The 25,143-nt window shown below is 32.9% G+C and overlaps 2 protein-coding genes across 3 annotated transcripts; one reads left to right on the top strand and one right to left on the bottom strand.

The window, feature by feature from the left end:
• Window positions 1-391: 391 nt before the first annotated feature.
• LOC125835893 (TOM1-like protein 5) lies at window positions 392-10,991 on the bottom strand. 2 transcript variants are annotated; one of them, XM_049514990.1, is made up of 11 exons: window positions 10,848-10,924; window positions 10,778-10,812; window positions 6,866-6,982; window positions 6,611-6,689; window positions 6,360-6,458; window positions 6,122-6,235; window positions 3,925-4,082; window positions 2,809-2,884; window positions 2,146-2,231; window positions 1,196-1,357; window positions 392-922 (listed from the first exon to the last, which is right to left on the bottom strand). In XM_049514990.1, the coding sequence occupies exons 3-11, from the start codon at window positions 6,964-6,966 to the stop codon at window positions 592-594; spliced, it is 1,206 nt and encodes a 401-aa protein (XP_049370947.1). In that variant the 5' UTR covers window positions 6,967-6,982; window positions 10,778-10,812; window positions 10,848-10,924; the 3' UTR covers window positions 392-591. The 2 variants fall into 2 exon arrangements, with proteins under 2 accessions (XP_049370947.1, XP_049370946.1); XM_049514989.1 differs by having other exon boundaries at window positions 10,778-10,991.
• Window positions 10,992-21,796: 10,805 nt separating this feature from the next.
• Window positions 21,797-24,588, top strand: LOC125835849 (probable mediator of RNA polymerase II transcription subunit 26c). The gene is made up of 9 exons (XM_049514951.1): window positions 21,797-22,444; window positions 22,526-22,594; window positions 22,690-22,772; window positions 22,915-22,988; window positions 23,109-23,170; window positions 23,340-23,373; window positions 23,475-23,605; window positions 24,176-24,266; window positions 24,372-24,588. Exons 1-9 carry the CDS (start codon window positions 22,052-22,054, stop codon window positions 24,479-24,481), a joined length of 1,047 nt encoding a protein of 348 aa, XP_049370908.1. The 5' UTR covers window positions 21,797-22,051; the 3' UTR covers window positions 24,482-24,588.
• The last annotated feature ends 555 nt before the right edge of the window (window positions 24,589-25,143 follow it).

Here is a 25,143-nt window from a genome sequence, read left to right as displayed (position 1 = left end):
TTTCAAATCTTAAACTTTATACAAAATAGAGAGCTTTTGCCAAATAAATAGTTATATATGTGCATATCTTTCAACAGAATGAAATCTTTAATTATGGAATTATGTGCTCATGTAATGTTCTTTGTCATACGTTAGAAGTTTCAAAATATTTTATTTTTTATTATTTTATTTTTTAATCGTGGTGTCCAGATCAGCTTACATGCACCTCGACTAATTCCATAGAATACCTGCCCACTTCCCACCAGCAACAAGTACTATGTAACTCTGTCCACCTAGGCTAGGACAGATGAGAAAAATCACTTAGTGTTTTTTTAATCTCCGCTGAGTTTTGAACCTGAGATAAAAAAAAATCATGTATAATGGGGTTTCCTCAAGTAGAAAACTGAGAAGCTGCAGACAAATGTTTGTTGTATAGTATATGTAACAGATTGTCAAATTTAAATTGGCATATAAGAATGTTGATAACTTCCAACCCTCAACCCACACAATATCCACATACATATCTTAAAATGGCACTCAAGAAGAAAGCTTGATACAGGTGAAAGAAACTTCAAATAAAAAGGGGATAAACATATAACATAAGAAAGCATACTATTCACTGAAATCAATGCTGCCACTGCGAGAGCTGCTGGCGTTTCGACTATGTAAGGAGAGGCCCCTCATGTGACCGGATGGAGCCGAGCCATCAGACCTGTTATTCTGGAAGAATTTTTCTCTCTCAGCATGTTTTGCAGGTGGTGGAGGAATTGCTACAGCAGCTGTTTTTTCAATGTTGTTTTCTTGCTTCTGCTCTGTAACCACCGGTCTTATAAGTGGACGATGTAGCATATCCCCTGGAACTGCAGATCCTAGCAATCCAAAAGGACGTTCTACTTTGCTGCCTTCATCTTCCGGCTGTAACCGAGCTTTTCCTTTTCTTATCCTATCGAGTAGAGCTTATTGTTAACAAACAAACAATACTCATCTAAGTACAAAAGGCTGATTGTTATGAGGTGGGTGAAAGCGAGAACTGTAAGGGGTCATTTGATTTGACGACAAATTATGATGAGACCAGTTATAGTGGGATTAGTTATGGCTGGATTTAGTTATTCTGGTATTACTTCTTATTGATGGTATGGTTTATTGTATTAAAAAGAAACTACCAGTGTATTTCTTGCAGTTCCACATTAAGTTTGGCATTCTAAAAAGGCATTACCTTCGGAAAAGCTGTTCAGGCTCCTCTTCTTCTTCTGACTGGCCATGATCATGTGGATTTGAAGTAGAGGTTGGCCTAACAGAAAGAAGTGCATCGTGTCTTTTGAGAACTCTATCAAGTTTCTCGTTCAGCTCGGCAGCTTGGGAGACCACCTTTTCATCCCTGGAATATTTGAGCAAGGATTAATCTTCAACATCATATGCAGTGAAGGGTGGTTGTGCAAAATGTGCAAGTCCCTCTAATCTTACTCAACTTTTTTTCTACTTCTTCTGATGGGTAGTTGTGCTGCTTCTATTAGATTCTTTTAGGATATTCAGATGGTGATGCACCTATTTCTTGAAGTTGCACATATTTGTCCATATTTGTGAGTTGGGGAGAAGTGGGATTCAATATCCTGGGAACTTCCAATATTTTATCCAATGTAGAGAAGAAGATGGAATGTTGCATCTCGGTTGTGCTTCTTATCATATTTTCATTTCTTCTCTTAAACGATCAATTTAAACCCGAGAGTATAGCACTGATAAAAAAAACTAAAAAACACTCCAGAGATGAACAGTGACCTCTAGCTTATCCATTCTCTGTTTATTCCACTTGTTCTTTAATTTTACTTTGGCTTCAGTAATTGAACAAACACAGCCCTTCTCTTCCCATCTTAAAGAAACCTAAGCGTCAAAGTCTCTGATGCACTGTATGGAATAGGAAAGAAACAAAGCAAACTCTAAGGAAATCCTATAGCAGAGGGTGTAGAGTCAAACTGATGCCTAATTTTGCATATGCCCCCTTATGAAGATGCATCTTAATCTAGCACTCCCTTTGTCACTAACTCAAGAGTGTTTAATAAAAAATGAAAGGGTCTATCAAGAAGTCATTTGGTGCAAAGAAGGTGGTTTTTCCTTGCTTCTAGACTGACCAGAATATAGCAATTGATGCCAGGAGTCTGAAAGCATTACCGGGAACTTATAGCAAGATGCATTACTCGTTGCTTTTGAAACGAACATTGCTCCACAAGATCAAGCGTGAACTCATCCTTTGCTCCCTTTGGGAAAAAAACGAAAGAAATTAGAGTCCATATCTCAGCACCTCCTGGGTTCCAAACTTGAATAACATTTTATTACCTTCTCCAAAGAAAACAGGAAAAGAAATTACAGTCAAAACTGCTTATCAGATAGGAATGACTGAAAGCTGGAAACAATACTCCCAATGTGCACAGTTATATAACTAAGACCATATCTAACTCAGACGAAAAATGGCACGTTTGTATGCACATTAGATATTGACGGTGCAAATACAATAACACAAAAAAAAAATTGTCATGCCAAGAAAATCAACTAAATACAAAATCTACTTTCTTCCCAGTAAACATATCTCTGACACACATAGATTTACATCTTACATGAAGAGCAAATCAAACAGAATTGCCTGGACAACAGCTTACTTCATCCAAGTAAACCATTAATTTCAAAAGCTACAATAGTTCACTAAAAATAAAACATAAGGTAGCAGATTTGTCAACGATAACTTAAGAAGAGAAAATGATTCCATTTATACCAACCACAGTACATAACCCTGTTAAAGAACGTTAAACTTACGAATGTTAGATTACACAAACATACCTCAGGATGCTGAGGGTCGACAGCATCAAGGACTTCTCTTAGAACCTCCAGAGCAGTGGCAGCCTTCTGTAGGATACTGCACAAAATAGAAGCTCTCTTACTAAAATACTTTTTGACTTCTAAAGATTAAATAAAATAGGCTATCTATGGATATTTTGGTTCACCTAGGACTATGGAGAAGCAGCAAGTCAAGAACATATGCAAATAATTTGATGATGAAGGAAAGAAGCTATGCAGGGAGAAAAGTGTAAAGGAGAATGTAGTTCATCAAAAAGTGAGAAGAAGAACGTAAACTAAACAATAAACACTGCAAGGCAGTAAGAGAACAGGAGTGATATGAAACTATAATAAAGAGGGAAGAAATTGATGATAAACAGACCTCAAATAAGTGAAGAAAGTTGATTTTTCAGGCTTGCTCGACTTCTGATTTTCTGACTACTTTGTTAGAAGGGAAGAGTATAGGCTATCTATAGATATTTTGGTTCTGTTTCTTCTTAATACTTGGGTTTTATGCAAGATGGATTTTTTTGGTTGGGTTTTTGTTGAAATGAGGCTATGCAACAAAGTTAGACGTGTCGAACCCCATTCAGCCTTGGGGACAAACACATTTAATTTCACTTACTAATTAATAAGTTTATTTCTATGGAACACAACAGCTGATTGGACCAAAGTGTGAAATTTTTTATACTACAACATTCTATATATCATTTTTAAGTTCCCAACTTAAATAAACTTCTAATGACATCTTCAGAACATATAGCTATAGAAAGAGGAGTTGGAAAAAAATGTTATAGAAGTTCTATAGGAGCCTGAATATGTAATAGGAGCTTTCTTTCAGAATATACAGGCTCTGTCTGGGTAGAAGTATCCATGGAAAGAACAAGCAAGCTCGCAGCTTGCACCAAGAGTGAGGATATAGAACCAGAAAAGGGATAAAATATGGAATTCTTCTCCTTCATTCAGGCCACTACTACTCAACTGAGGAGGCAGCTAATTTTTAATTCATCAACGTCTTTAGCCACTAATATTACCTGGTACACCAAACTAAGAGAGAGAATTGTAGTAAAGAATTCTTTCTTATTCTCCTAATAAAATCTGAGACGCTATGACATTTACCTGTTGTCCGGAACTTTTTGAGGCTCTGCTTGTGGGAATTTCATTTCACATCTAGAAGAGACATGATCGTTGTCTCTTTGATTATTTCTATTCTCATTTGAGGGTGCAGGCGGTTCAGCGGAGACAAGAGATCTTTGAGGAAACTCCACGCCTGCACTCTGAAAAGTCAAATCTCAAGCATTACCAGGGTATTCTGAGTTTTACACCATCACAAAAATAGCAATGGTGCAGACAATACTTCACTGTAAAGAAGAAAAATTGCATTCACAGAATTTACAAGTAACTCATATTACACATTTAAAAGCTATACTTTATTAATTCTCTACTGATGCATGTTAGATGACCTCACTCCCTGCGCCGTTGAAAATACAAAGTTAAATAATTCTTCGAGTAGGGGTAAAATGCCTTCAGAAAAGAACCATGAGAGTATTGGGCCAAATTTTATTGCAATAATATGAGAACCATATTCTTCACCCTTTCAAATTAAAAAATGGAATATCCAATCAAACCCTGTAAGCAAACAAATTGATATTCTTAAAAAGAAGTACTCCCTCCGTCCCAATTTATGTGGCACCGTTTAACTTGGCACAAAGTTTAAGAAAAAGAGGAAGACTTTTGAAATTTATGGTCTTAAACAAATCTTAGACGATTGTGTGGCTCTGTAAAAGGGCAATTTTAAAGTTAGGTGGTTTCTAATTATAGAAAGGCGACATTCTTCATGGGACTAAAAAGGAAAGTGCGCAACATAAATTGGGGCAAAGGGAGTAACAGTCGGCAACAAAAATGAAGAGGCACTGCAAAATAGATAACCATGCAAACTTTACGAAGTCAATTATATGACTTCCACTCTCTCCTAACCAACCCCAGTTTATTTTAGGAGGGAGTGGAGTCAAATATTGGGCAGTACTGGAACAGATCCTATGCTACTTAGAAGGAACCCCTGGACTTGGTACATTATATAACAACAATGGGCATTCTGGCATGTGTGTTTTGCAGATACTAATTGAACTAGATCAAAGATTGATAGAAGATCTACTACTGGTTATTGGTATCTTTGTTGGTAGAAACTTAATATCACAGAGAAGCAAGAAACTAAGTGTTGTATCTCGTTCCAATGCAGGATCTGAATACCGAGCAATGACACAATCCACATGTGAGATTATGTGAATACATCATCTTCTAACTGCAATTGGGTTGATGCATCCTACTCCGGCACAACTTTGGTGTGATAATCAATCTTCCCTCCCTATCGCCTCAAATTCGGTGTATCATGAAAGAATCAAACCTATTGAGGTTGACTGCCATTTAATTTGTGAGAAAATCAAGGAGAATTTGAATTTCACTTGCTACGTGAAGCACAGTTGGACTAAACATTGCTAATTCACTAAAGCCAGCACTTGGTGTGGTGAACTGCAGGTAATTTCCTATTCTGGTTTCATGCATTGCTCTACATAGTTTCATACATTAAGGAAGGCATCCATTCTTAATGTGGAAAGTGTGATGAGCTTGTCAAATGAACTATTGATTAATGTTAGATCGGGGAAGAAGGTTTCTAGCCATTGATGTATTCGTGTTTCCTACAGTGTTGGTGAATTAACTTTTCGAAGACAGGAGAGCAAGTAGATGATTTATTCACAAAGGCATCGAACGGAACTCAGGTTGATAACCTTTGTAACAAGTTGGGTATGATCAACATTTATGCTCTAGCTTGAGGGAGTATTACAAAATCAAGTACGTTGTATATTTCCTGATATAAAATATTGTAGCTGATTCAAAGGATTTAGATATCTAGCTACCATAGTTAACCTATTTTTCACATGTATTTAAAACATTGTATCCTTTGAGTGATGATAAGAGAGAGTCTCCCAAATATTTTGCATTACACTAACCATTAAAAGAATCTCTTACCAGTTACGAAAATTTTCTTAAGCCATCATTTGGTCAACTTTCTCACTTTTTAATATTGAGTTTACATAAAATAGATGTGCTATTTATGGGTTTGCTTAAACACTGAATGTAGAATGAAGTATTTAAGAAACAGATGATGGCAATCCTCAAAATTAGGAAGATATTTTTTAAGGATTACACGCAGCATCTAGTCTCATCAGTCTTCCTTTTTTTTCCCCAATAGAGTGCAACAAGTCGATGTTTCTCAATAGGATACAGTTATATGTAAGGTTAAGGTGAGTTTACTTACCACTAACTCATAATATGAGGAATAATACTGAGGGAACCTCCCAGAAGCTCCGCCAAGAGAAGTTTGTGCAGCATCTAGAAGAAGAAATATCTTCTCTCGTACAGGTAGATCTGACTGTATAAAAAGAAAGAAAAAATTAATACTTCCTTAGATAATAGGAGAATTAGCAAGACCTAAATATGAAAAGTTTAAGAACACAAATGGGGACAATCAAAATAAAAAGTGAAAAATACCAGACCTTTTTCTTTACTATCTTTACAAGTATTGGAAGGATTCCTGTATCAATAACCTGCTTATGAACAGGTTCTCCAATATTGTTTATCAACATTTCCAGCAACTGCAGTATTATGTGACAACCCAATAAGTATAACCAACAAATGAACTATCTCAACAAAGGCTGCCAAACCAGCAAAAAAATTGTTATAGAATCAATGGACAACATTATTTCTAATGAGATGGAAAAACGTTGGAGAATCTTAAAGTACTGACATTTACTGAGAAGAGTTGTGAGTTTGGGCTTTTACTTCCCAGCCGTTTCTTTATAGCTTTGATGACATCTCTAGCTTGCCTGTTCAAATCAAAGCAAGCAATATCATATCCTTGAGTCATCAATAAGATGGAAGTTGAATGCTTGGTTGAAAAGTAGCGAATAAATAAAGACTTTAGCTAACAGATCTAAAACTTCCAATAGATTTTGTACTACCGTTAGAATAATAATTTGAGAGTTGAAAGAAAGTGTCATACTTGTGATCACGTGCAACCAATTCACATATTTCAATATTTTTTGTCCAATCTATTTCAGTGAGTTTGTCACTTGTTGCAGAGTTGACAAGCTCTACCGCCATCACACTTATTTTCCAGCTGGAGAATAAGAATTTTGTCAGAACCTTCATAAATCTTTCAGGAAACACGTATAATAGAAGTAAATAGGCTCATATTCTGAAGTCCAGACCTAGGAACACGAGTACAGGCTCAGTAGGAAAGATGAAAAAGCACGTCCAAAGCTTTCTTTGTGTGTTAGAAGTTAGAACCATCTAAGTACTTACCTAAAGGTCCCATGTACTGCTAAAAACCGAAAAGTTGTTGGATCAAACTTAATCTCATGTTATGACAGTTTGCAATATACAATCTATAAGCGTAGGTACGATTATAACAAGTGCTTAGGTGCTAGCACATTTTTCTAACATAATTGAAGGTGATTTACAGCAAACTGAAAAATGTCTACCCATGCATCACATCTGACATGACCACCAAAAGTTGGGACTTCTTCAACACAAATGGCACAAAATCCTTTCTTCTTTATGTTTTTAGTTTTCCACATAAGGAAGTCCTTAATATTTTTTAGAAGAAATGCAATGTAGTCTCTGAACATTGACTTCCAGCAATTTAGTCACCCAACTTCGTTTTGGATCCCAAATTCATTCATCAAAATCAAAATAAAAATCACCCATGTGGAGCCCTTCCATGTGATCTATCCAATTCTGGCATAAAAACTAGAGAAAGAGGTCAAAGTTCCAGAGATTCGTAAGATATGCACATTAGGACTTCAACCCCAAAAGTTAGTTCATGAAGTGAGGATTTGCTAAGACTATATAAAGAGACTATATCATGCATCCATGTGGGAATTCCAACACCCCCTCCACCGCCAAGCTCAAGCCTACAACTGGCGTATGGACAACATAATATTGGAATCTAACATGGGATAAAACAAGAATTAGGATTGGCCCGACACTGATACCATTATAAGTGATGGACCTTGGGCCTCTAGCTCATGAAGTTAGTATTGATCAGGACCATACAAAGAGACCATATACACATCCACAACCGATGTGAGAATTCTGATAGAGATCATGCATGCATTAGGGGCTGACAGTATAAATAATCCGTATTTTGGGAGAACTAGAAAAAACTGCCTTAAAATATTATCTGGAGAACAACTGGATCATCTTGGTTGCTAAGTTTGGAACTGATGAGAGTCAGGACAAACAGATAAGGCCAAACAGAGATTAGGGACTAAATGTAACTTTTATTGCATTGAACTTTTTAAAAACATTAGGGAACTTAAGCTTTATTTTCCACTTATGTCATAGCAGCTCAGAAATCATGTCTATAAAATCAAGGGAAAAACTTCCCTGCAATAGATGATACTGCATCTGCAAAAAGCACAACAGGAAATTAATCCATAGATGTCTAATCTGGATAACGCCAAGAAATTCAAGTGCCAGACTCTCAGCAGATACAAAGGCAAGATAAGAACATGCAACTCACATATCAAAAGACACTGTTTTGCTTTTGCGAAGTGGGCATAAAACAAATATATGTGCACCGAAATCTACATCCAAATGCAAGATATTACAAGAAACTATTATAATGGAAGTTACTCATTCTTGTTTGTTGGGCGAGAGAGGGGAGGGGGAATTGATGTACAAGAAACACAAAAAGGAATTCATTGCACCAAGTAGAAGGAGCAAATCTTCAAACAATTGTGCGTGCCAATTTTAAGAAGTAAATTTTATTAATAAAGAATGAGTGGATGACAAGTTTAAACAAATGCTAATGACCATTGCTTACAGAGTTGTTGTGGGTTGCCACTTACATTCCACCGCCTCAATCAATAACCCTGATCTAATTTGTTCCACCTTCCTAGACAAACAGTGGACGATACCAGTTAATACTATGTCATTGATTATGAAATCCCTAAGTGACACCTAGATTCTACATAGGAGTAGCGAATGTGGGACCATAACATTAATCACCAACCACTAACTTTCCCCTCTTCACCTTCTCCCTCTGTCCATCAAGAAACCACAACTCATCTTCAATAACAAAACATACACATATAGTAGCACCACCAGCTTCACTCAAACTCAACCACTTTCGCTCCTCATTGCCACCCAAAGTGTCCATATACACAGAGAAAACCACCATCAACACAGAACCGCAGACTTCCCTTCAGATTATTTCATCAGACTTGGTCTTTGGTCTTTCATTCCCTCTAGGTAAATAATTCAACATTAAACCAAGTGCACCATTTAGCCTTCTTGTAGCACAGGTGCCAACAGATAACATTATACCCAATTTTAGAAAATATATTCAAAAAATATCAAGTTTTACGGGAAGGCCACGGGTTCACAAGTCCCACTTTTTGGCTATAAATTCGCCCTGAACTATGAATTGTAGACGAGCCATAAATCTACAAACATAAATGTCTTCCAAACAATTCACATGCTTCCAGACAAGGCTGGTATCAAAAAAAGATAAACACTACTACCGAAAAGAATCACCACCAACTTTATGTCCAACCAAACATCCTAGATTTAGAAATGTTTTCGGGTGAAACATTTGAAGATATTTTTCATTAAAAAATCATTTCACTTCATCCAGATAGGGCTGTTATCAAATCAAGATAATGATACTACCTAAAAGAATCACCACCAACTTTATGTCCAACCAAACATCCTAGATTTAGAAATATTTTCCTCAGGTGAAACATTCTGTTAGAATATTTTCCATTAAAAATCATTTTACTTCATCCAGACAAGTCTGTTGTCAAATTAAAATAACGATACTACCTAAAAGAATCACCACCCAGAATCATTTGACTAATTCAGCAAGCAATCCAAAAACTAGAAGCTTAACAAATTAGCAGTCAACATCAAAGATTAAATATGATTATAATTGTCATCAAACAACTTATCAAAAATTTAAAAAAGGCCAAATACATAAGGGCCTCTTAAAGTTGACACGCGTCTTCATTAACTAAGGTTGATACCTATTAAGCACTCCAACGTGATTCAAAGTGTATCTATTAAACACAAAATATGGAATTGAGTAATATTTAATGTGATTTGATAAACTAAATAAGAAATGCAATCATTGCTCGATCATTTATCTAATCTACCTAATTAGATGAAGAATGTTGACATGGGCAAAAAAGTGCTTCTCACTTCAACTAGGCGGGAGTGATACCAAAGTCATTTCCTTTTTTCAAATCACACATTTTAACCTGAACCAACACTACAAAAATTGCTCTCCTTCACATTCCCTACAAAAACCGCCAGTTACACCAACCCCAAAACACCACAATTGTTACAATCTCGGGAAAACCACACCCCAAAAGCTAGCTATTGAGGTGCAAGAGCCCAATAGCTATACAAACCCCATGTAGGACTAGACCATAACAATAATCACCAACCATTAACTTACCCCTCTTCACCTTCTCCCTCTATCCATCAAGAAACCACAACTCATCTTCAACAACAAAACACACATATACAATCCCACTACCCAAAAAACTCAACCACTTCCCCACCTCATTGCCACCCCCAAAGACTTCATATACAAAAAGAAAAACCACCATCAAAACAAAACCAGAAACTTCCCAATGAGAGGAATCAAAACCACCCAAACCTATAAATCTACAAACAATTCACAACCTTCCCCTCTCAATACAATCCAATACACATTGAAACTTGAACCCCCTCTTAAATTTCAAGAATAAAAATAAGATCTTGAAAATTTCCCATCAGCTAGTAAGCTTAAATTGTATAAAAACAAAAACCCACAAAGCAAAAGGTGTACAGATAAACTCTAAGTAACAATTTCACGTTAATAGCTCAAGTTAAGAAAAAAAGACAGTTTTTTTAATAGACTCACCTATATTTGGGTGTTGTTGAACTTCTGCTCTGTTAAACTTAGTGGAAGAAGAGGAACAAACACACAGAAAGAGCAAATCAGCAAATGCTTCCAGCTAATCAACTGTCAAAAACACTCAATACAGCCCCTCTAATTTTTTGTATGAATCATTACATACACCTGTATATATATATATATATCTGGCTGGCTGTATAGACAGAGAATCTTTGATAAACTAAGGTGCAAGGCTTCTTCTTCTTTTTTTCTTTTGAAATCTTTTATATTCTTTAGTTTTAATAAAATTTATGTGGCACAAAAAAAGAAAGAAATAAATATTATAAATTATTTTAGATAAAAAAGGTAATATAATTTTAAAAAATGATTAATGTAAGTACTATCACATAAATTGAAATTGTACGAGTGCAACTTTGTAGATTTTTAGATTTTTTTTTAAAAAAAGTAATTTTTAATTAAATTATTTTTTTATTTTTAAAAAAATTGGTTAATGTAAGAACTGTCACATAAATTGAGATCGTACGAGTACAACTCATGACTGGTGTAGATTTTGATGTTGAAATGTGAATTGAAAATTTTAAAATTTTCAATTATAATTTTTAGAATTTGGAATTATATTTAGATATGTAGTTTATTGGTTTATAGATGGAAGTCTCAAAATTTTCAAATTAACTTTTAAAAACTTGAAAATATTTTATATAATCAACTTTTACGACTAAATAAATCATTTCTAAAAAAAAAATCTAGGATCAAAATTTAAGTTTCAAAATCTTTAAATAATATTTTAATGTGAAATCTAAAAGGAGAAAAATATATTTTTGTTGACTTATTTTTTTTAGTTAGTGTTAAAAAGAATGACGCATTTCTATATTAAATAACAATTTAATTTTAAAATATTTATTTTATCTTTAATAAAAAGATTATTATATAAATATTTATCATTTATTTTTTTAAAATATAAACTAATTCATATAAATAGGACAAAGAAATATATATAGTTGTGATTATTGTTGTTATGCATTTATGAAAGTGAGAATTTTCTGACAGTCACCGACCCTGTCCTTCACTCTGAGCTAAGGCTGTCCAGTTAGTTAGAACATCTAATCTCGATTTGAAATTCACATCAACTTGCCCCGTTTCATATGTTTTTTAAGGGGGAAATTTTAATTATACTTTCTCTAATTTTAATTAATATTTTAAAATGTATTCTTTTATTATATTAATATGAGAAAGTTATAATTTGTTTTAGTGTTTCTGAATAGTTTTTTAATATTTATATTTTAATTTTAAATATCTGATTAATCTAATTTAATTAACTCTCGATAGTGAAAGTGACAAGAATTTTAGAACGGAGGAAGAATATTTGTAACATTCAAAATAATAATTCATCTGCAGTCGAAATCTATTTATGAAATCTAAAATTTCTAAAATATGAAAGCACCAGTAAAAGAGAGAATGTTTATGAGAACATTATTAAAAAGAGAAGAAAAAACATTAAAGGAATGAACTTTCATGTAGGTCGGCCATTATATAGAAAATTAGTTGTTATCGATTGATTGTTTTGAATTTGATGATGTTCTTTATTGATGTATTTTTATTTTATTTTTTTATTTGGTGTTTGAAATTTATATTAAAATTTCTATTAGAATTAGATTGCACATTATAGATCAGTCCATTTGAAAATATTGCTTCCAACAAAAAAAAAAAAAAAGGTCTGAAAAATATTTTAATTTTGATCGAAATTATTGTTACGATATCAAACATCTTTTATCCATGCATTATTTAATAGTGTATTTTAAAGGTATATATGTGCCCACGTGGACACATTACTATTTATAATGATGCAATATTTATGATGTCCACGTGGACACATATATACCTTTAAAATACACTACTCCCTCCGTCTACAATTGTTTGTCAGGGTAAGGTCATGCACACCCCTCAAGGAAAATTTAATATAAAGTGTAATTTGACTAATATAACCCTACTATACCAAGAATACCAAAAATCCACATAACTTTTCAATTGAACTACACTATCATTAAGGGCAAAATTGGAAAAAAATGACTAATTGTTTCTTGATTGTTTGAATTGACAATTAATCTTGGACATCTATTTTTAGTATACCTGCCAAATAATTGTGGACGGAGGGAATATTAAATAGTGTAGGGGGTAAAAGGTTCTTTCTAAAGTTCGGTATTGTTACAGCAATTTCAATCAAAATTCAGATATATTTCAGACATTTTTTCCAAAAAAAAATTATATTCAGATTCAAACTCGAGACCTTCATTACCACTCAACTGTATATTTTCATTTTCATTATAATAGAGACGATGAAATCCCTTTAAATTCTCTTTGAAGGATGAGAAAGGAAAGATTTTTGTTGTTTGGGAATACTTGATCCAAATCTAATGATGATGAAATTACGCTTTACTTCTTCTGTGGTCAAATCAAATTAATTTTTGACTATGAATTTGACATCAAATTTTAAAAAATTTAAAATAAAATTTATATATTTTAAAATTATTAATAAAAGTATTACAAGTCAGAATAATTAATAATTTGAATTTTTAAAAGGTATATAAGAAATTATAATTATAAAAAAAAATTGTTTGAATCTTGAAATTTCGAAAGGTGTAACATTAATTGATCGGTGGAATTCCTCCATCCTAACTTAGGGATTCAAGACAAAAATAAATAGCATGTTTTTTAGCTATACCATTAAACCCTATTAACTCAATAGTGTTCAGTTTTCAAGATACATTTATTAAATAAGGACAGTTTAGCAGAAGTAAACTACATAGTATTATATTTTTTAATTTCATAATCAATGTGATCCTTGCTAAGATAACACTTATTTTGAAATTATGTATCATCGTTATAACTGTAATTTAACGCACTAATAACAATGTTCATGCTAGTTATGATGATGATTACAAAATACATCACATTATATCATATTTCAAATTTTACTTATGAAATTACGTTGTGTATATTAATGTTCATGCTAATTATGATGATGATTACAAAACACATCACACTGTATCATATTTCAAATTTTACTTATGAAATTACATTGTATATATTATTGTTATTATATTTTTCATTGTTTCAGATTGGTGACTTGATAGCATAATTTACAACAAGAGTCAACAGGTAGGCCAATGTGGTTAAGATAGAGAGTTTATTATGGTGAAGTACTTTGTTGTACATAGATTGCACAACATTAAGACTAGTTATTTTCTAAGACTATAAATTAGAATTTTATTTAGAATTTAGAAAGGATGAGCGTATTATTATGAAAAGGTGGATTTAATATATACATTTGATAGTTTGACCCTTGAGATCTTACCGTTTGAACTCGTTAAACATTTAAAATTATAGGTTCAAAATTAATTCTTATTAATTCAAAAAGTGATTTTCATGTCAAAGATATTGAGATTGGTTGAACTCGTTGATTGTATGATATATCATCGAGTACTAATAGTTTTTATTTACACATTTGGTTTGATTAAATAGAAAACTTACATTGCTAAAATAGTTAGGAATTTTCAACATGACAAACTTGTAAAATTTTGAAAGGTTGAAATTTAAAAAAAAAATAAAAAAATTTATTGATTGGAATGCAAAAAGTGTTACCAATAACCATTTAAAAAGGTGTTATCAAATTTTAGAGCGAAAAAGACAAGATAGATGTAAGATTTGAATTTTCATCCTTACTTAGAGAGGTGCATTCAATCATCACTGCAGTATATGATACTTTGAGTGTGGGTTGACACATTTATATTTAAGTGTTTTTTACTCCCTCTTTTCAACAATACTTGTCCTCTGTTGATTTTGCACACTTATTAATAAACTATAAATAGCTTGAAAAGTATATTACCCTTTGAATATAATGAATACAATGTCTTGAAAATGTAATAGAAGAATGATTATAATTAATGATAAGAATAAATTAGGATTTATGTAAACTTATTCATAGATTTCAAGTTTAGGGGTGTTTACAACACTTTTCTAGAATTTTTATTATGAGTCTCATGCTCCTACAAGAGTTTGAGATTACTTGTTATTGTTGGAGAAAAAGTATAGAGAAATCTGGAAATAACAAAAAAAAGAAGGAAAACTGCTACTGCGTTTAATTTTCAGATTAATTGGAAGTACTAAAATAACAAAATATGCCCACATGATATATAGGCTAAGAGATAAACAACTAATCCTAAATATAGGTCATGTAACACACTATGACACTTAATCAGCAACACTAATGAAACTTGAGTAATTATAGAAAACTACTTAACAAAGACCCAAAGACTAGTTCTACTAAACTACCCATGTCCCATTCAGTCAATCGTTTTGAATCACTCTTTAACATTCCCTCTTGATTCAAAACTACAGACACCAAACAATCCTCTGAAATAGCAGAATTTTTCCTTCGATAAAGCCTTTGTCAATACATCAGCCAACTGCTCTTGTGTGATGCAATATTCCAATAATATTTCCTCTTTTGCTACCAAATCACGGATAAAATAATAACGAATATCAATATGTTTTGTCCTGCTGTGAAATGTTGGGTTCTTTGTCATGGAGATAGTTGCTTTACTATCGCAAAATATCTATGTTGCTCCTCTCTGCTCCTGTTGAAGATCAGCTAACACTCTCCTTAGCCAGACAAGATGTTGAAGTTGCTGCAATGTACTCAGCTTCTGAAGTTGACAATGATGTTATAGCTTGCTTCTTTGAACTCCAAGTCACCACACCTGAACCTAGAGTGAAACATTCGCCGAAACACTCCGTCTATCATCCAATGAACTTGCCCAATCACTATCTATGTGCCTGCACAATCTGAAATTATCATTTTTGGAGTACCAAAGTCCAAAGTTCCAGCGATGTACCGCAAGACTCTCTTTGATGCCCCATAGTGAACCTTTGAAGGTTGTTGCATAAACCTAGAAATAACACCTACATGATATGCAATATCGGGTCTAGTATGCGTCAAATATATTAGACCTCCAACCAAGCTTCTGAACCTCTTTGCATCTATCAATTATTCTTCATTTACCTACTGCAATTTCTCACTGATATTCATTGGAGTAGCTGCAAGCTTTCAATTAAGCATGCCAAATTTATTTAGTAGATGTCTAGCATATTTCCTTTGTGAAAGAAATATTCCCTCTTCAATTTGATGGACTTAAAGGCCAAGAAAGTAATGTAATAAACACATATTTGACATCTCAAACTCATTCATCATTTGGGACTTAAACTCTTCCAGAAGAGAACATGAAAAACTAGTGTAAATGATATCATCAATATAAAAGCATACAATAATGAAATCATTACCTTCCTTCTTCACATATAAGATGGGTTCATTCTCACTTCTTATGTATCCATTTTTGTGGAAGTATTCATCAATCTTGCTATACCACGCTCGAGGGGCTTGCTTCAAGCCATACAACGCCTTTTTCAGCTTGTACACCTTTGTTTCATCGTCTTCCTTTGTGAAACCTTCAGGTTGTGTGAAGTCTTATAAGTCTCCATTGATGAATGCCGACTTGACATCAAATTGATAAACTACCCATTGCAACTGTGCAACCAATGCTAGAACCAACCTCACTGTCTCAAATCGAGCAACTGGAGAAAATGTTTCTTCAAAATCAACACCATATTGTTGTGCATACCCTTTTGCCACAAGACAAGCTTTGTGCTTTTGTAGGCTACCATCAACTGCAAACTTTGTGTTAAACACCCACTTCAATCCAATTGCATTTTTTTCGTTTAGTAACTCCATTATTTCCTATGTTCTATTCTTTTCGATGGATTTCATTTCTTCCACCATTGCTTTCTTCCATTCTTTTTTTCCAGCAGCTTCTTTATAATTCATGGGATCTGAAATAATAAGAGCAAACTGACAAGACGTATAAAGGTTATTAGCATACTTGTGATTTGAATTTTTAAGTCTTGTTGATCTTCTTAATGGAATAATCTCATCTGAAGACTCTTCATGAGTTACTGCAATTGGCGAGCTTTGTGACACCACAGAAGAACCTAAAAGTGTACTTGAATGGGTTGACTCTTTTCATTCATCTTCAGTGATTCCAAGAGGCACAAGAGTCTCTTGTCGCACTAGTTTTTCACTTCAATCCCAACTTGCATTTTCATCAAATATTACATCTCTTCTAACTGAGATCTTGCCATTAAAAGGGTTATACAATCTATATGTTTTTGAGTGAGTACAATAGCCAACAAAAATGCATTTTTTAGATTTTTCATCAAGTTTTTGACGAGCTTGTGAACTTACCAAAGCATAAGCAACACACCCAAAAACCCGTAAATGACTTACATTTGATTTCCTACAATGCCAAGCTTCATAAGGAATTTTATTCATAACAACTTTTTTTGGTGAAAGATTCAGCAAGTAAACAGATGTTGCCACGCTTCTGCCCAAAACTAATTTATGAGTTCCTTTGCTTGCAACATGCTCATTGCCATCTCCACGACAGTTCGGTTCTTTCGTTCAGCGACACCATTTTGCTCTGGGGTATAAGGAGTTGTTAACTCCTTATGGATGCCATATTTTTCACAAAACAAATTGAATTCGTTGGACACGAACTCTCCTCCTCTATATGTGTGAAGAACAGTGATACTGCAACTACTTTGGTTCTCTACCAAAGTTTTAAACACCTGAAACTTTTCAAAAGTTTCTGACTTGTTTTCCAGAAAATACACCCAACTCATGCGACTATAATCGTCAGTAAACAACAAGAAATAACGACTTCCACCTAAAGACTTAGTCTGCATAGAACCACATAAGTCAACATGTATTAATTCTAAACATTTAGAAGCTCTACATGCCTTTCCAACAAGAAAAGATTTCCTGGTTTGTTTCCCATAAATGCACCATTCACATAAATCAAGAGAACTAATTTTTGGTAGTCCAAGAACCATTATCTTTATCACCTAGCAATTTAAGGCAGTTTATGTTGAGATGACCGTACCTCAAATGCCACAACTTTGAGTCATTCTTTGCACTTGCAGCAAGGGCAAAATCTTCCTCTGCCCTTTCCATAACCACGATCTCGACCACCGCAAAAGCCTCGTCTTCCTCGACTTCTGCTTGCTGACCATTATTTTCTCCATATTTGGTGGCTGAATCTTTAACTTGAAATGCCTTCTTTTCATTCTTTTTTGTGGATCGATTAATTCTCGCCTCATGAGCTTGAAGAGATCCCATCAGTTCATCAAAGGAAAAGACGGATAGATCATTGGATTCTTCTATCGCAGCAACTACGTGATCAAATTTTGGAGTTAGGCTTCGCAATACCTTTTCCACAATGGTCTGATCATTACCTTCTCTCCGTAGGATCGCATTTGACTGACAATTATCATTACTCTTGACGAAAAACCAGCAATAGATTCTCCACTGTTCATCATGAAGGTTTCAAAATCACACCGAAGTGATTGCAGTCTCACCACAATGACCTTTGAATCGCCTTGCTCTTTTTGGAGAATCGTCCAGGCTTGTTTGGATGTGGTTGTTGTTGCTATCCGTGAAAAGACACTATCATGAACAACCTGCTGAATAAAAGCCAGCGCTTTAGCATCTTTTTGCTTATTGCTTCACCATTTGTTTCCTTCGTCGGGATCTGCAAATCCACATTCTACCAAGTCCCAAAGATCTTGAGATTTGAGTATAGTTTTCATACAGATACTTCAGAATTCGTAGCTTTCTCCCTTGAAGACATGAATGAGTGGTTGTGCCACACTCAATGCACTATTGCTACTTGTCATGGCTGGCTCTGATGCCAAATTTGTTGGAGAAAAAGTACAGAGAAATATGAAAATAATAAAAAAGATAAGAAAAACTGCGATTGCGTTTAATTTCAGATTAATTGGAAGTACTAAAATAACAAAATATGCCCACATGATATATAGGCTAAGAGATAAACAACTAATCCTAAAATATAGGTCTTGTAACCCACTATGACACTTAATCAGCACACTAATGAAACTTGAGTAAATATAGGAAACTACTTAACAAAGACCCAAAGACTAGTTCTGCTAAACTACCCATGTCCCAATTTAGTCAATCGTTTTGAATCACTCTTTAATAGTTATGTCATATGATAGATCGAGGTATATCTAAGTTAAGTTAGTCAAGTAGAAGAATATTTTTAAGATTGTCAGTAATTCGGAGACGAAATTAGTAATTTGCGTTAAATTTTATTATAAATACTTTATCTATATGGATACTCACTAATTATAATTTCTTAATTTTTTCGATACGTTTCTCCATTGTGTTTCGACTTTTTCATGACCTCAAATTCTTAATGTTATGTCTTCCACCTTCTCCATTATCTTTATGCACTTTTCATAATAATCTTTTGTATGTCTTTTATGAACAACATAAAAATAAAGGTACAAGAGCTTACATTCTATGTACTTGAATATATTTGTCTCCTATGTTATCTCTCTATTGCTTCGTAGTATTTTGTCTCATATTACTTTCATTTTATGTCTTTTACCTTTTTTCATGATTTTTTCCTTATATTTTTCATAATTAATGTCATATTATGATAACTTTTTCTATGTCTCTATGAACACTACAAATAAAGATATAACAATTAAAAAGTAAAAAAATAAAAAATCTCTCTTCTTTCATTTTTATTTTTATTCTCTTCATCTTTTAATATATTTTTTTTATATTCAATTTAGAGATTTTTTTTCAGTTTTACAAAATCATCAAAAATAAATAATTTATTATGAAAAATTTATATAATCTCCTTTATCTCCTCATTATTTTTCATCATTATGTTCCTTCTTCTTCATGACCTTAAATTTTTAATGCTATATAATATCCCCACCTTCTTCATGATCTTTCGCTTTCATTATCATGATTAATTAATGTCATATTATGATAACCTTTTATATATTTTTATAAAAAAATATGTATATAAATAGAGGATTACAAATTTATATCGTTTTTCTCTGCACTTTAAATATATCATGTAAAAGAATTAGAAAAAAATATTTATTTTTTTTATATTGCTTCCATCTTATATTGCTTTTATTTTATAATATGTTTAAACTTTTTAACCCTACTCGTTATTTATCGTCATTGAAATGAAATTGAACAAAATAAAAAAATAAAAAATGATGACGATGTATTGTGATTTGGTGTTTTTTTTTATTATTTTGGTCAAATGATAGGTCTCATTTTATTTTTTCTTCATATATAGTTGAGTGATGGTGGACTTGATTGTGTAGTAAAAAAGAAAACTTAAATGGAAATGAACCAATAACAAAAATGAAGGGTCAATTTGAAGATTACAAAGTGTATTAGGAATAAAAAATTATTAATAGAAGATTCAAATAAAATAAAAGTGCTTATAAATTTTTTAAAAAATTGTAAATTGAGAGTGATCAAATTATACAATAATAATCACACCTCGATTCTAAATAAATTATTATTTGTTCATGAATTATCTTCAAAAAATGCCAAAATTTAAGAATTGATCCACACCAATTTTGGGATGAAATTTTACTTTCACCTCACTCACATAAATCTTTAATTTTTTACTAAATAAATAGATGTCCAAATACAATTACAATATCCACAAATTATTTTTCTAACAAACTTCAACAACTTTTTTTTTCTTTAATTAAATCTATAACCAAACGCTAACTTAATAATCAAATTATAATTTTATCTATTTTAGCTTATAAATTCTGTCTATTATTACTTGTCCATTATACTAAAAATAAAAATCCAATCATATTGTCTAGATAATAAATAGTGAACAATTATTATAGACGAAGAACATTTCTTACATTTTGTGTTTAGCATAGTAAAACACATATATAAGTCAAAAAAAAACTTTAATAAAATGGTCAAACTTATCCAAATGATCAAATACTTCAATAAATACAAACCAATTTATATTTTTATATTATAATAAGATAGATAAATTAACTTCATTTTCTTTTTTACTTTTTTGCCCCTTTTTTAACTTTTTATGGAAAAAATACATAATTGGAGGGAAGTATAATTATAATAAAGATAAGTATTAGCCCGCCAACAAAAGAAGCCAAATCCACCAATTCCACTAGCCCAATACACTAAACTTTACTTTCCCTCATATACAAACAAAAATGCCCACTACATTCTAGTGAGAGAAAATAAATATATATATATAGAGAGAAAAAAAACACAAAAGCATCAAAAACCATTTGTTGCTTCACAGCTCACCCCTTAGTATTAATTAAAAATGACTAATCTTACTATTCAATTTAATTGTCTTAGTTTTAAGTCTACATTAAATATGAGACTGTATATTTTTTGGAATTTTATAATTTTAAATTAAAAATATGTATCTCCTCTTTAGTTGTTATAGCTTTCTTTTTTAAAAGTCAAATTATATGTATTTTGATTAACATTTTAAGATGTATTTTTTCATCATATTGATATAAAAAAAAACGTGCAATTTATAGTACTTTATGTATTGTTTTTGAATATATAATTATTTTTTTTAAAATATCAAATTAATTTAATTTAATTTAACTTTGAAAATTAGTCAAATTGACTCTCGAAAAACATAATATGACAACTAAATATTATGTTTTTCGAAAGTCAGTTTGACTAATTTTTAAAGTTAAATTAGATTAAATTAATTTGATATTTTAAAAATAAATTTTAGATATTCAAAAACTATACATAAGGTACTACAAATTGCAACATTTTTCATATCGATATAATGAAAAAATACATCTTAAAATATTATTCAAAATTCATATCATTTGATTCTCAAAAATAACAAACTATAACAACTAAAAAAAAACAGAGAAAATTTTAAAATATTCTTTAATTTTTTCTTAAAAACATAACTTTTTCTTTAAAATCTAATCAAACATCTAAAACTTGACTCTCGAAAATCGAAACGTGACTGTTAATCACTTTAGCTTCCCAAAAATTTGTCATAATTAACAAAATAACCTAAAACATAAGCCCAAAGAGATAGAATAATAAAAATTATTCCAAAAAAATCCTCCATATTCTTCTCCCCTTTCTTCCCCACCCACCCACTCTACCCCTCTTGTTATGTGCTGTTCTCTGTCTGGTTTCTGAAGACGACTCGTAAAATCATCTAAAAAATTCCCATAATCAGATCTAACAAAAATGGTTCCTATTACGGCGTCGTTTCCTTCTGATTCTTCATCATCATCCATGGATCTACTCATGTAAATTCCAATAATATATTCAACAATTTTTCCGGTAGATTATTCCTAATGGATTTGGATGAATTCCGGTTGATTCTATCGGAATCGAAGGTAGATGTATGGACGATGATTGATGCGGCGATTTCTGTTGCTGCAGTTGACTGTGCCGATGAAATGAAACGTCGACGTGATGGAATCGTTGAAAAATTGTACTCCACGCACTCCCGGAGCTCAGATGACGATGGTAATGGTCAGCATAGGTTAGATAACGGTACTAGAAATGTGGAGATGATGATGAATAAGAGTCCGTTAACACCGGAGTCGAATCAACGGGAGAAGGAGAATAGTAATGAGAAGAATGAGGAAGAGGAAGATGCAGATCCGTATGGAGGATTGTTTGATGATGATGATGAACAAACTCAAATTCTTACAATCAAACAACAGCTTGAAAATCCACAACTGGTAGTTTATTTATTTATTATTATTTTTTTGCTTTATGTTTGAATTGATTGATGAGCTGATTTTATTTAACTTATGAATTAGTCGGATGAGGATGTGGTTGACTTGCTTCAAACTTTAGCAGATATGGATATTACATTCCAAGCTCTTCAGGTGAGTTTTTTCTTTTTGTTTTTTGTTTGGTTTTGTATTGATTTATTGTTGTTTGTTCCATTAAGTTAATTGTTTGGATTGATATTATTTGTTAGGACACTGATATTGGAAGGCATGTGAATCAATTGAGGAAGCATCCATCAAGTGAAGTTAGGAGATTGGTGAAGATGCTTGTGAGGTTTGATTTTTTCATGAATTTTGTTGTGATTTTCTTGGAATGAAGTAGTTGAAGAGTAGTTACAGCTGCAAGTTTATGTGATCTCCTTTTTTTTGGATGAGAAGTTTGTGTTTGATTTTATTTTTTTTCTCTTTTGTGCCAGAAAATGGAAAGGAACTGTTGATGATTGGGTTAGGCTCAACCCGCCTGAGCAACATGAGTCTGCAAATCTTATTGGTAATGTTCTCCACACGAACCAATTGAGTCTCTACTTTGTGTTTTTTGTCTCACCAAAACACACAATAGATAGATGATGAAGTTACTGATGAGTTAGTTTTGTTATGGTAATGGGGGCAGCTGCTGATGATGACTCGCCCCAACAGAGTGTACGGAGGAATCAACAGAATGGTAATCATCAGGTAAATTTAAGGAATTTACTTGTCTAGTAGTCTGTTTTCTCGGTTGTACAAGAAAAGCGCATGGAGGGCAGATTGAAAGAAAGAGTGTCTGGTCGGAGGACCATTCGTTGTGGATTCTAAGTTTGATATTCTGTATTAACTTCTTTGTTTTTCTTTTTGAATTTTGCAGGTTCCTGACTTCGCATACTCACCGAATCCTCGAAGTGAGTATCAGATTGGAATCTGATTCCAACATGTCATTTTGCCTAATACATACTTACTCTAGTATCCATTTATCGTCTTTGACCAATCGTTTTCCTTTTAGATGGGAGTTCGAGCTCAGACAGGAATAATTCAGAATCAGAGTACAAGCCTAAACCAGTTCCCCAACGGAATGTAACCCCTACTAGACCACTGCAGTCTGCTCCTAAACCTGCTTCGGCTCCTCCCCCAAGTGTATAAAGCTCAACTCTTGTATACTTGCATGGTTTAGTACAACATTCGCTCTTGCTAGTTAAAGAAAGTATGTCAATTAATAATGAGATGAATGGGTTTCCTGCTCAAGGTAGAGTATAGTGACTTGAAGCTCTTTCAGTATTTGACTAAAGTTAGGTTGGTATAGTTTAGCTCAACTACTTCCCAAATAATAATGGTAGCAGGTCGGCAGGTCCAATATGTATACAGTTGATTACTATTGCATCATTCATGTTCACATGAATCTTTTTCCATATTAGAGATCATGTTTAAGTTGTAATTGCTGCAGTATCTATTCCTCAATCATCCACTCATATGATCGCCATATAACTACCTTGGTTCTTGAATTGGTGATTTTTAGTTGTGTCTGTAGCCTGTAGGTGCTAATTATTAGCTTCAGTAACTTGCCTAATATAGAAATACAATATATCCAATTTAGTTAATTGCTGGTGAGGTGCACGACAACATATAATTATATGTCGTGCACCAGACAGTCTGATGGGAGTGAAGTTTTGTAAATATGGAACTGATGTCTGTTCCGGGTATTTGCAGAGACCTCCTCCGAGGGAATCAGCTATAGATATTGAGAGGCTGAATTCAGCAAGGAGGCGGCTTCAGGAGAATTACCAAGAAGCTCAAAATGGTGTGGTTTTGGATTTGTATTATTAGCAATAGCAAAAGTAGAGTTTGTTGCTCTAGTTGGATGGATTTTATTGACTGTTGATGTATTGTTTTTGCTTTTGTGAAGCTAAAAAGCAAAGGACAATACAGGTGATGGATATTCATGAGATTCCAAAACCAAAGAACGGCTTCATTGCCAAGAATAAAGGCGGCTTTCAGGGCAGGCATCATCGTTGATTTTTTCAGAAAAAAAGCCCCCCCGTCTGTATGTACAATAGTACTGCTCCTCAGCTTTAAAGTTCAAAACTCTGCATCTTTTGTGATAACAGGGATTTTACCCAAACGGTTCATCCCTGTTACTTCTACCTTTTTCTTTCCAATCAAAAACAATTTAGTCCTTCTATACTTTTTTTGGTTAACTAATCTATAGCTTTTGTTGGAACGTTATTTGCACTTGGATTTTAAAATTTTCCTCTTTAACTGGTTTTGAAAACTATCATTTGTCATGTTTGTGACTTATAGTATTTTTTAACTTAATTTTTAAACTGTATATATTTCAGTTTTGAATTCAACTGTTGCCTGAGTCAGTACCACCTGACACCTTTCTTTCATCTAGGTGTCATTTTCACATTAGGCAAATTATTTGTTTGATATATTAATTTACAGACAAGCCAAATACGTCAAATACAGAAGTTACTGTCTTAAAATAAAAAGGATGGCAATTTATTTTAGTTTTTCTAATTTCAAATACCACTTTTTATTTCAAAGAAATGACTACTTTAATACAATATTTGCTCTTAATATTAGGGATGGCATTGGGGCGGTGTGATTTTAAGACTATGCGGGGTGGGTCAATCTCTAGGCGGGGGTGGGGCGGAGTAGGTTAAAGCCTTGAGTTT

The sequence above is a fragment of the Solanum verrucosum genome, unplaced genomic scaffold, assembly GCF_900185275.1.
Source record: "Solanum verrucosum unplaced genomic scaffold, falcon-dt-bn FXZP01000128.1, whole genome shotgun sequence".
Lineage (NCBI taxonomy): Eukaryota > Viridiplantae > Streptophyta > Magnoliopsida > Solanales > Solanaceae > Solanum > Solanum verrucosum.
This window is presented reverse-complemented; position numbering and strand designations above follow the sequence as displayed.